This window comes from Acipenser ruthenus, chromosome 23, assembly GCF_902713425.1.
Source record: "Acipenser ruthenus chromosome 23, fAciRut3.2 maternal haplotype, whole genome shotgun sequence".
Lineage (NCBI taxonomy): Eukaryota > Metazoa > Chordata > Actinopteri > Acipenseriformes > Acipenseridae > Acipenser > Acipenser ruthenus.
The window spans coordinates 28,601,050-28,613,354 of NC_081211.1; the positions used below are offsets into that span (position 1 = coordinate 28,601,050).

The following is a 12,305-nucleotide window of genomic DNA, read 5'->3' on the forward strand; positions in this document are numbered from 1 at the left end:
TCATGTTATTCATTACGTCCGTAAAATGAATTCTGTTTTCATTTACCGAAAGTTGTTTTTGGGGGGACTGTGGGGGTTACAGTATTACTGTTTCTCTATCATTGTGTTAAAAGCAAAACAATAGGACAAACAGACTCATCTCAACATAGACGAGTCATTAAATAAAGTTTGTACTGGGGCAGAATTGTTTTCAATTGTTACTTATTACAATAACATTGGTACAGTAGTACCCATAATACATTCCCCTCTATTCATTTTAAATGATTCCCCATGAGTAGCGTTCGATGAAGTTGATGAAATGTTTTAACACTGGGTTGTGAACGTCGATGTTCTTGGTCAGCAGGCTAGTTCTGAGTTTCTTTCAAACTGAAGCCTGCAGTGAAAGCCCTGCCTTTCTGTATCATGACGTGGCTCAAGCTTTGGTAATTGGCAATTTAACTCTTGGTTCAGAACCTAGTTATACATTTTTATACACTTTAATTTACAAAGAAAAGTAGAAAGAAAACAATTATCAACATTAAAGGATGATCACTAACTTTTATTGTATTCTATTAATTAGTTGTACAATATCAAATAAAAGAACTGACACAGTGTTTATATATATATATATATATATATATATATATATATATATATATATATATATATATATATACAGTACTGTACAAAAGTTTTAGGCAGGTGTGAAAAAATGCTGTAAAGTAAGAATGCTTTCAAAAATAGACATGTTAATAGATTATATTTATCAATTAACTAAATGCAAAGTGAGTGAACAGAAGAAAAATCTAAATCAAATCCATATTTGGTGTGACCACCCTTTGCCTTCAAAACAGCATCAATTCTTCTAGGTACACTTGCACAAAGTCAGGGATTTTGTAGGCATATAGTCAGGTGTATGATTAAACAATTATACCAAACAGGTGCTAATGATCATCAATTCAATATGTAGGTTGAAACACAATCATTAACTGAAACAGAAACAGCTGTGTAGGAGGAATAAAACTGGGTGAGGAACAGCCAAACTCAGCTAACAAGGTGAGGTTGCTGAAGACAGTTTACTGTCAAAAGTCATACACCATGGCAAGACTGAGCACAGCAACAAGACACAAGGTATTTATACTGCATCAGCAAGGTCTATCCCAGGCAGAAATTTCAAGGCAGACAGAGGTTTCCAGATGTGCTGTCCAAGCTCTTTTGAAGAAGCACAAAGAAACGGGCAACGTTGAGGACCATAGACGCAGTGGTTAGCCAAGGAAACTTACTGCAGCAGATGAAAGACACATCATGCTTACTTCCCTTCGCAATCGGAAGATGTCCAGCAGTGCCATCAGCTCAGAATTGGCAGTAAACAGTGGGACCCTGGTACACCCATCTACTGTCCGGAGAAGTCTGGTCAGAAGTGGCCTTCATGGAAGACTTGCGGCCAAAAAGCCATACCTCCGACGTGGAAACAAGGCCAAGCGACTCAACTATGCATGAAAACACAGGAACTGGGGTGCAGAAAAATGGCAGCAGGTGCTCTGGACTGATGAGTCAAAATTTGAAATATGAAGCATGGTGGAGGTTCCTTGCAAGTTTGGGGCTGCATTTCTGCAAATGGAGTTAGGGATTTGGTCAGAATTAATGGTCTCCTCAATGCTGAGAAGTACAGGCAGATACTTATCCATCATGCAATACCATCAGGGAGGCATCTGATTGGCCCCAAATTTATTCTGCAGCATGACAACGACCCCAAACATACAGCAAAAGTCATTAAGAGCTATCTTCAGCGTAAAGAAGAACAAGGAGTCCTGGAAGTGATGGTATGGCCCCCACAGAGCCCTGATCTCAACATCATCGAGTCTGTCTGGGATTACATGAAGAGAGAGAAGCAACTGAGGCTGCCTAAATCCACAGAAGAACTGTGGTTAGTTCTCCAAGATGTTTGGGCCAACCTACCTGCCGAGTTCCTTCAAAAACTGTGTGCAAGTGTACCTAGAAGAATTGAGGCAAAGGGTGGACACACCAAATATTGATATGATGTAGATTTTTCTTCTGTTCACTCACTTTTGTTAATTGATAAATATAAACTATTAACATGTCTATTTTTGAAAGCATTCTTACTTTACAGCATTTTTTCACACCTGCCTAAAACTTTTGCACAGTACTGTATCAGTGTGTTTCTGTGTGTGTTTTACATATTAAACTCGCTGATTAAAATCTTCAATGTTCTTCCCATGGTTTATTCCCATCTCCTCCACCTGGCAAGCGCAGGACCATGAGAACGGTAGATTTGTCCTTGATCTCGTGAGCAGAAAACTTGTCGGTATCTTCTAGCTGCTTGCTGCCAAATAATAGCCATAAGTCCTCTGCACTTTCTGTGAAAAAAAACCAGCAAACTAAAATCTAATATTATCTTATTGTTTATTTTCACTGTACCAGCTGCAGGCCAAGACACAGCTACAAACCTCCCTTCCTATTCCCAGGTTGATTCGGCTACTGTCACAATTAAATGAACCTGCACATGAAATTAAAACATATGAATGCTCATATGTAACACACAACATTGTAATCCATTCATTTACATACCTGTGTCTAGATTTTGAAATAAACTTTAAATGGTTGATATGATCGTATATGCTGTTTCACACTGTAATGTGAGCTCACTGTTATAAAAACACAGCTCTGTCACGTTAATAATAACACCCCAGACAGAGACCAAAGACATCAGTGGAAGCGATGCAATCCGGGTACATACGTGAACCTGGAAGTTTTTGCAGAAGTATCTTCTTGAACACCAGCGCAGTCATATCATTGAGCGCCTCCTCCGACTCCCCGACATCAATTGTCATTTTTTCCCTTCCATCCCAATCACATAGATCTGATAGATCTTCCCCATTGTGGCGGCTGTCTGCAACTGGACTTTGTGATGGAATCAGCTGTATATTGGACTGGATCACTTTCAGTTTCAACTAAAGTTTATGAAAAATCAGGTGACAGAATAGCAACCGCGGATACGACAGCAAAAAAAAACACGACACGAGATGTGAAAGCCAACCAGATGTTGTGTCTTACTGAAGAGTTTCACTTTAGTTTAACAGAAGCCCTGCCTTACCAGATACAGAAAAATCCCCCTACTTTTCCATAGACTTGTTTTGCCTTTTTATCTTACTGAAAACTAGAGTCTGAAAGGAGTCCAGCTCAAGCGAACCGAACCAGCAGCGACACCATGTCAACTATTTACAGTGTTGTTGTTATTATTATTATTATTATTATTATTATTATTATTATAATTATAATTATAATTATAATTATAATAAATACAACGTACGTACTACATGTATTCTGTTTTGGACTATATTGTATTTGCATGTCTCTTAGATTTTGACGTAAAGAAATGTATTCGTTGCGGTTAGTGTCGGGAAACTTAATCGTTTTTCTGTTTGTTCGGTTTTTTTTTTTTTTGCGCTTGAACAACCGGTACAATACTTAACCATTCAAAATCAGTTAAGTTTATAGACATTCTCTAGCATATCTATAGCATCCCTGTGATTCTCTGTGGGTAGTGTTTTCAACACAGTTTCTTTAGAAATACAGATTATTCCTCTGACTGCGAATTCTGCCTCTCCCAGGGAACAAACAACCACTTCAAGCGCCTTGTCTTTACTGACCAATCACGGCAGCAACACAGGAACCTGCATGTGATACCAGGAATATATCCACTAGAGGGCAGCCTGCCCTAGTCAGTCCTACTCCAGATCCACTGTGCAGCAGAGTTTGCCAGGTGCACTTGTTGTAAGAGCTGCTGTTAGGTTGAGATGATTTTTGAGTAAGTAATGTTTTCAGTGAACTTGGGGATTGTATAGATATCTCACTGGAAGGGGGGCCCTTGAGGGTTCTGCTAAAGGAAACGCCAAGGAAGACCGGCTGGCCACTATGGTGTTAAATCCAGACCAGAAGGTTTCATAGAAGGTCTAGACCCAGGTTGTGAGCACACATAGCACGTCTACCTGGGTAGTGTAACACTTGAGACCTCACAGAGCCGAGCTCCACAGTTCAGTTCTATATCAGAGTCAGGTACTTCTGTTATTGAAACCTCTTGTAAATGTTATTCTGGCTTTCCCAATCTCTCACATTAACAATCCTAGCACCTTGATTTTATTACTCAATCCTGTCCTTGACGGTCTCGTTCTTGACGTTCAGTGGTAACTTGGTGATACAGCAGCTGGACTCCGCGGTGTTCTGCACTGGTGGAGCCCCAGTGCTGCTGGTGCAGGAGGAGTGACTGTAGGGGAGGCTCAGGCAGCTCCAGCCCCACCTCTCCCAGCCCTGCTCATGACTCACACTGAAGAAGGGCACGTCTGAGTAACACCCACACATGGGTGCGTAAACACCGGCTGTGCTGTCAGCAGCATCGGCTTCTATTTGCACGTGTACATGCATGTTCACTGCACACGCATTCCAGTACAACGTCACCTAGTTATATTATATAATTATTTTTTTTTAATGCAATAAAGTAAGCCACTTGTTTTTGAGAGCATTGCTAGCGATCAAATACACTTCAGCCAAACTCTTTGGATGACAGCATGCACATGAAAATGGGCAGCAGTGTGGAGTAGTGGTTAGGGCTCTGGACTCTTGACCGGAGGGTCGTGGGTTCAATCCCTGGTAGGGGACACTGCTGCTGTACCCTTGAGCAAGGTACTTTACCTAGATTGCTCCAGTAAAAACCCAACTGTATAAATGGGTAATTGTATGTAAAAATAATGTGATATCTTGTAACAATTGTATAGTCGCCCTGGATAAGGGCGTCTGCTAAGAAATAAATAATAATGAAAATAAATATATATCTTTTTTTTTTCCTCAACCGGTGCTAATACTTAGTGGTAGATAGCATGCATACCATTTACTTTCCAAGCCCATCAGTCAGGAAACTGCATCCCTCATACACAACTGCACCACATGCACCCACCCCAAAGAGACACTGCAAATATTTAAAATCAACACTTCAGGTTACTTTATTTAAATTAAACATCCATATTAAAATACATTCAAAACACACACACACACACACACACACACACACACACACACACACACACACACACACACTTAAAAGGCGGGCGGGACCAGTCACAGGACAGCAGTCACGCTTGCGTTTCATTCTTGTGTTTCTTGCAGCTGCAGTCCAACACTCAGCACTCTTTGCGTTTCCTGATTCTGACGAATGCTCTCTCTTCTCCATCCCTTTTACATTAAAAAAAAAAAGTCAATAAAATGTGCAAAGTACACTAAACAAGATCATTGCAAAGCAGTTAACGCTTTATGTTAAGAGCTTACAGCAATTGCTCACGCTTCAGCTTAGTAGAACCCAGGTACTACTAAACTGTGAAACCAGCTCCTGCACAACCACAGTCTCCTTCTCGTCAGCTTTTGGTTACCTCTGTGTGTCATTGATCTTCAACAGGCACCTCTCAGGCAGTATCAATGCATTACACACAATAAACTACATCAATGACAGATTTAAAAAGCTCAGTTTCTACGTCACAGTTCTGCCAAGCTCAGGTTGTTTAACCAGCAGCTTCTATCCACGGGTCGTGTGGACCCAGAGCACTTTTAAAATGCCTGCTGTACTCTAGTAGTTTCATGTCAAGTCTTGTTTTGGTGGATAGTAGTTACAGGTTAAATGTAAAACAGCACAGATCTGATCTGAAGTACAGCCCTGGTACAGGAGACAGCATGGTGCAATCTCTCTCTCTCTTTCAGGAATGTCATCTTCCTCTCTAGAGTTCTGGGTGTTTCATCAGCCTCATTTGCAAACACTTCTATTCTGCCATTCTGAGACTTCTTGTGACAAGTTACCTGTACAGAAGGTGCATGTCTGACGTCTCACATTAACAACTAGAAAGACTCAAACTGCTCCTTTGAACAGCAGACTTCAGTCCCACCCTGTGCTGGAACAGCCCGTTGAAGGAGCGTGTCCACACCAGGTTCTGGTGCAGTGGAAACACAGCTACAGTACAGACAGGAGCACTTACATGATTGCCAGGCACAGCATGCACTCATTGGCATACATGACACCATCAGTGGTACAGACGGGGTTAAAGTCCCGTGTGCAGGCAGGCAGGGTGTACGCCTTGCAATCAGGCTGGGGAAAGAGAAGTTACAGTTAACCCAGAGTTAAAACAAACAGAATACAAACAAAAAACTGAATCAAATTAAATCCAATTCTTACCATGTCACCCCTTTTAGGAACAGGGCCCCCACTCACCAGAGCTGAAAGACAGAACACCTCAAATCAGACAAAAACGCTGAAGCAGCTCCAACACACTCAATGCACAACCCTCGCCATTCCCTGGCACAGCAGACCAGGGCTCAACAAGCGCTGTAACTGTCAGTGTGCAATTCCAAGGTTATTTTCTAGTTGAATCTACATAATCATAATTCTAATTGAACCCAGGTCTGGTGCTCAGTTCATTTTACATACGGTCTGTACAAAAGGCCTTTAGGGTAGGAACTGAACTGAGCTGACACTTGTCCTGTCAGGACTGTCCTGCATGCTGCACAAAGTTCACAAATGAATTAGAACTAGGGCTTCTCATTTTCAACTCTCATTCAAGAATTCAAATGATACCCGTTAAAGCCTTTCCTGTATCTCAATCACAACTGAGACTCGTGTTAACAGTAACATTGATTTCATTGACAGGGGTTTTCTATCAAATTACATGGGCTATTAAATCGCAAGTCTTACTTTTTCATTTCATAGGAGTAGCGACTCATCTTTATTAAATGCAAAAACAGTCACGCAGAAGGATTAGGCTGTCCAGCAAAGACACAATTTCTCAGTATAGCTTTAATTAATAAAGATCAGTCGCTTAGGTGTTACTATGTCGTTTGTAGGTAATGCTTGCTAAATCAAAATTAAGGCTTGGCCAACTTAGCCTAACAGAAGAAAAGAAAAGGGAGGTGCATTAACTCATTGTTATTATTAACACGATTCTCAGTTGTGTACGAGATACGCGAATGGTCTTAACGGGTATTAGTTGAATTCTTAGAGTAGAAGAGTCAGGCTAAAAGCACCAAAAATCAAAGCCCCAGTTATAACTTGTGCGCCTGCGGCAGAACCTGCCACATTCAATAACGTGAATACGAGTGAGGCAGTGCACTGTATAGCGTTAACACTACACAGACGCAGAAGTTAAACAGCATGTTAAATATGCTGTGCAAAGTAAAAAAAGACAGCATTTCATCCTACAAGCAAAAAATCCAACGGATGTGTAGGTCCATAGGCACAGAAAAACGAAGATACATCATAACTCAGTTTATTTAATAATGAAATGCGGCGTTCACGGACCAACCGACAAACCAAAATATATTGCGTACGACAGGTACATAACACACACCACTGCTATTACTAGGAGACCCTTAGCTACTGTTTAATAATCCACTCCACAGACATCCCAACACTCAGCTGCACCCCCACGCATCCACCCAGTATAAAATAAAACGCATACTAATAACAACAATACAAACTAAATTACTTACTGGTGAAGCAGAGAAAGAGCGCGACGGACAAAACAACGAGAAACGCGGCGGCTTTCATCCTGGCAGTGCTGTGCAGGTGAGTCTTTATCCGTCTCAGTCTGTCTTCAGTAAACGCTTCAAAACAAGAAGAATGCTGGATTTGTCTCATCCGGGTTCTTTATATTCGCACCCCTGCCCGGCCCCACTCCCCCGTGGGTAGCAATGATCAGGGCAGCGGTAATCTGTATCTTTGAAAACACACCCGGGCGTATCAAACCGCCCCTGTGACTCGTTACAAGCCCAGTATTATAATATAATACTAATGTGTTGCAATACCCTGAGATGAAAGTAGCGGTACATGGTTCAACACCGGAGTTATTTATTTGTTGATGTCACGAAATCTCTTGTTTCTTGGGAGTTGCTGTTGAAAGTTGTTGCCAATGACTTCATATTTGAAGTGGTGACGTGCAAAAACGAATACACCACGTATAGGATACAATTATTATTAATTAATTTAAAAAAAAGTCACCATTGTAAGATAAGGGGATACTCCAACGTCACCAAAAAAAAACAAAAAAAAAACAACTGTATTTATAAACAGGCAGAACTTTTTTGTTGTTGAATTTCTTTATTAGTGCAAGAATGAGTGCTGCAGTGAACCTTATGGGGTGAGGGGAGGGGACACGGGAGACAGCTTTGCGAGAAACTTTAAGCCCATACCAGCGTACAGCTGAATGACCCCTGTGGGTTCAAAAACTCAATGACGTCTCATTGTCCCGCAGTTAACGTTGGGTCTACGTGGGAACCCCCAAAGGACATGAAATGTTTCAGACCAGGTGAGGGTATTCCTACAGGTCACGTGCTGGACGAGAGAAGGAACACGCTCACTAGGGGAGGAGGGGTGGCGGGGTTAAACAAGAGATATACAAGCACAAAACAGAGCCCCCACTGAAAATCTCATGAAGCATTAACTCACTTGAAACTCTTTTTATTAAAAAGGTTCAGAAACCCTCCCCATGTTTTCTGTCGGCAAAGAAGAAATAGCCGACTGGAAGCAGTTTCATTTTTAACTACTTATCATAGGAAATGTAGTTTTTCTTTATAGATTACAGGGATGTAAATATGACTCTCATTGCATGGCAGTTTGATCCATTCCTGGTTTTACTGTGAGTTTAACAAGAGACACCTGAGCTTGTTACCTATATACACTGTGGCTAATCAAGCTCATAGTAAAACCTGGAATGAGTGAAACTGCTATGCAGTAGGAGTCTTATTTCCATCCCTGTAATCTATATATCTATCTATAAAGAAAAACTACATTTCCTATGATAAGTAGTTAAAAATGAAACTGCTTCCATAGAGAGAGAGAGAGAGAGAGAGAGAGAGAGAGAGAGAGAGAGAGAGAGAGAGAGGGGGGGGGGGGGGATTTTTAATTGTAAAATAAATCACTTTGCCTTGCTTTCTATAGATTGAATACAAACTTTTTGGATGACAGGACGCTCATGAAAATGAATGTCTCACCTGCTGTGTTTTTAAATCTTTTTTTTTTTTTTTTTTCCTGTGCCAGTACTTACTGGAATGATAGCGTGAATAACATTTGCTTTCCAAGCCTGTCAAATATCAGGAATTTGTAACACATGCACCCACCCCAAACAGACACTGCAAATCAATACTTTTGCTTATTTATTTTAATAAGGCACTTAATATGCCATTGTAAAACGGGGGTGGGGGGAGTGGGAGGTGGGGACGACCAATCACAGGACAGCAGTTATTGGTGCGTCTTCATTTTTGGTTTATTGCAGCTGCAGCCCAACACTCAAACCCACGGCTTACATGGGCCACGAGAGGCGATTCGGACATTTTGTTTTCCCTTCCTAAAAAAAGCAAAAAGACAGTGTAAATAAATAGTGTGCAAAGTACTCGAACCAAGATCAACCGTGAAACTTCAGCTCCTGCACAACCGCAGTCTCCTTCTCGTCAGCTTTTGGTTACCTCTGTGTGTCATTGATCTTCAACAGGCACCTCTCAGGCAGTATCAATGCATTACACATAATAAACTACATCAATGACAGATTTAAAAAGCTCTGTTTCTACGTCACAGTTCTGCCAAGCTCAGGTTGTTTAACCAGCAGCTTCTATCCACGGGTCGTGTGGACCCAGAGCACTTTTAAAATGCCCACTGCTCTTCCGCTACACGGCGCCGCACACTGTACTCTAGTAGTTTCATGTCAAGTCTTGTTTTGGTGGATAGTAGTTAAATGTAATACAGCACAGCTCTGATCTGAAGTACAGCCCTGGTACAGGAGACAGCATGGTGCAATCTCTCTCTCTCTTTCAGGAATGTCATCTTCCTCTCTAGAGTTCTGGGTGTTTCATCAGCCTCATTTGCAAACACTTCTATTCTGCCATTCTGAGACTTCTTGTGACAAGTTACCTGTACAGAAGGTGCATGTCTGAAGTCTCACATCAACAGCTAAAAAGACTCAAACTGCTCCTTTGAACAGCAGACTTCAGTCCCACCCTGTGCTGGAACAGCCTGTTGAAGGAGCGTGTCCACACCAGGTTCTGGTGCAGTGGAAACACAGCTACAGTACAGACAGGAGCACTTACATGACTGCCAGGCACAAACTACATTCATTGGCATACTCGACGCCATCAGTGCCACAGACTGGGTCCAAGTTCCGTGGGCAGGCAGACAGGGGGTACTGCCTGCAATCAGGCTTGGGAAATGGAAGTTACAGTTAACCCAGAGTTAGATAGACAGCCAGCATTCAAATTACACAAGACAAAGTCATTTAATAAATTGAATTACCATTTCACCCCCTTCAGGAATAGGGCTCCCTCTCACCAGAGCTGAAAGACAGAGCACCACACCACAATCAGACAACAACACAAACTGTGCAGCAGACACTCTCCATGCACAACTCTCAGCAAGGCATTGTGCTCTTTACACGTTGATAAGCCATTGAGAACCGGCTCGCTGGTCCAGTGGTTAAAGAAAGGGGCTTGTTTGTTACCAGGAGGTTCCAGCTTCAATCCCAGCTCAGTTACTGACTCACTGTGTGGGACCCTGAGCAAGTCACTTAACCTCCCTGTGCTCCATCCTTTGGATGAGACATAAAACCGAGGTCCTATTGGAAGTGACTCTGCAGCAGCAGGTGTTGATGATGCATAGTTCACCCCAAAGTGAACTGGGGTGCTAAATGACTAAATAACAATATCATAACTCAGTTTATTTAACAATAACACAAATACAGAGCTCACGGCCCAATAGATAAACCAAAATGTCCTATTGTGTATGATACTTCTAACACACACACCACTGTATTATAAGAGATCCCCGGTTTATTAAATAAACACATGCACATCCACTCCATAGACATTCAAACACACCTGCACCCACCCAGACACACAAGCATTGGTCCAGTATAAAATAAGATGCACCATGCTCTCTACATAGTGCATAATAATAATAATAATAATACAAACTGACTCATTATTTACTGGTGAAGCAGAGAAAGAGAGCGATGGACAAAACAAGACATGTGGCAGCTTTCATCCTGGCAATGCCGTGCAGGTGAGTCTTCACTACAGGCTTCGATACTAGAAGAGATGTAATAAACCCATCATTAACGGCTGGGATTTTGTTCAAAAGCAGTGCTGCAATGTGACAGGAGCAGAATGCATGTCAACTGCAGTTGACATTTCCTTATCATTCATCATTCGTTATCAAAGATGTGGAACTGGAACTTATAATACCAGCTATTCTTTTGGCTATATAATCAGGTGTGGCCAGCACGGAAGCAAATAATTCTACTGTTTGTCAAACAAAGCTGAACGGAACCTCTTACAATAATATAATATAATAATACAAAAGATATGTTGTGTACAGAATGATTGTGGGTTGTTTGCCTGTTATAAACTTTTTCTTAATCTGTTTTATCACTACTAAAGTATGCAAATACTTAATCCATGCCCTTAAGGGGCGTGTAGAAGTGTGTCATTCTTATTTGTGCTGTGAAAGTGCATTTCATTGGGGTCACTGACTGCTGAATGTGTGTTTAGCTGTGCTGTAAATAATGATCTCCACTCTACAGACAGCGTGCCCTTGACAGAGCCCTCACAGTCAGCAGTATTTAAACGCATGCTGCCTTTCCCTGGAAACCATGTCAGCCACCCTCTGTACAGTGAACTGTCGGTGGGGTTTAGATGATCGTGCCAAGGTTACACTGATTGCAGCTTGCAAAATAATTCATTGAAGTCATTCAGATGCATAAACAGTGGCGTATAAAACACTGTTTTCTGCAGCTAAATAAAGAGGTGTCACACCACCTCGGAGCAGTCTTTATAATCCATGTAATCACAACCGCGCTGCTGAAATACCCTTGAAACTAAAAATGAAACTGGTAGCGTTGTTCCGCACAATTGCTATGTGCAATTTAAATGCCGAGGGTGGGTATATTTATGCCAGCTTTTACCCAGTGGATCACCTTTAAGCACACATACTGTAATAATTGATTCAGGATCTGTGAGCAATTGTGTCAGTCACACTTTCACCACCTGGTGTAGTGCTAGTTCCATCCATAGATCTTTCAGTGGTGTCAAGGTAACTACTCTCCCTAGCTGCTACTGAGAGTATGAGGATGATGATGTGTGCAGAAGTGTCACCTCCCCTCTGTCCTAAGTCTGTCTCCACTTGATTTCCAACTGTGTCCTCTGGTCCTGGGTTCTGTGCTGTATTGGCTATGTATTGAGCTGTATAGAAACACAGCCATCATTAAATACCACATTGTCTACACCTG

General features: G+C 41.7%; 1 protein-coding gene and 1 pseudogene across 1 annotated transcript; both read right to left on the reverse strand.

The window, feature by feature from the left end:
• Window positions 1–843: 843 nt before the first annotated feature.
• LOC131699608 (uncharacterized) lies at window positions 844–2,986 on the reverse strand (annotated as a pseudogene).
• Window positions 2,987–4,972: 1,986 nt separating this feature from the next.
• On the reverse strand, window positions 4,973–7,744 carry LOC117431428 (serine protease inhibitor Kazal-type 2-like). Its single transcript, XM_058997138.1, has 4 exons — window positions 7,525–7,744; window positions 6,215–6,255; window positions 6,018–6,127; window positions 4,973–5,226 (listed from the first exon to the last, which is right to left on the reverse strand). The coding sequence occupies exons 1-4, from the start codon at window positions 7,670–7,672 to the stop codon at window positions 5,175–5,177; spliced, it is 351 nt and encodes a 116-aa protein (XP_058853121.1). The 5' UTR covers window positions 7,673–7,744; the 3' UTR covers window positions 4,973–5,174.
• Window positions 7,745–12,305: the final 4,561 nt, after the last annotated feature.

Excerpts from the sequence above, each read along its gene's own strand:
- LOC117431428 (XM_058997138.1), bottom strand. The coding sequence starts at position 7,672 with ATGAGACAAATCCAGCATTCTTCTTGTTTTGAAGCGTTTACTGAAGAC. Across the intron at positions 6,256-7,524 it reads GCTCTTTCTCTGCTTCACCA|CTCTGGTGAGTGGGGGCCCT; the intron begins GTAAGTAATTTA and ends TCTGTCTTTCAG. Across the intron at positions 6,128-6,214 it reads TTCCTAAAAGGGGTGACATG|CCTGATTGCAAGGCGTACAC; the intron begins GTAAGAATTGGA and ends CTCTTTCCCCAG.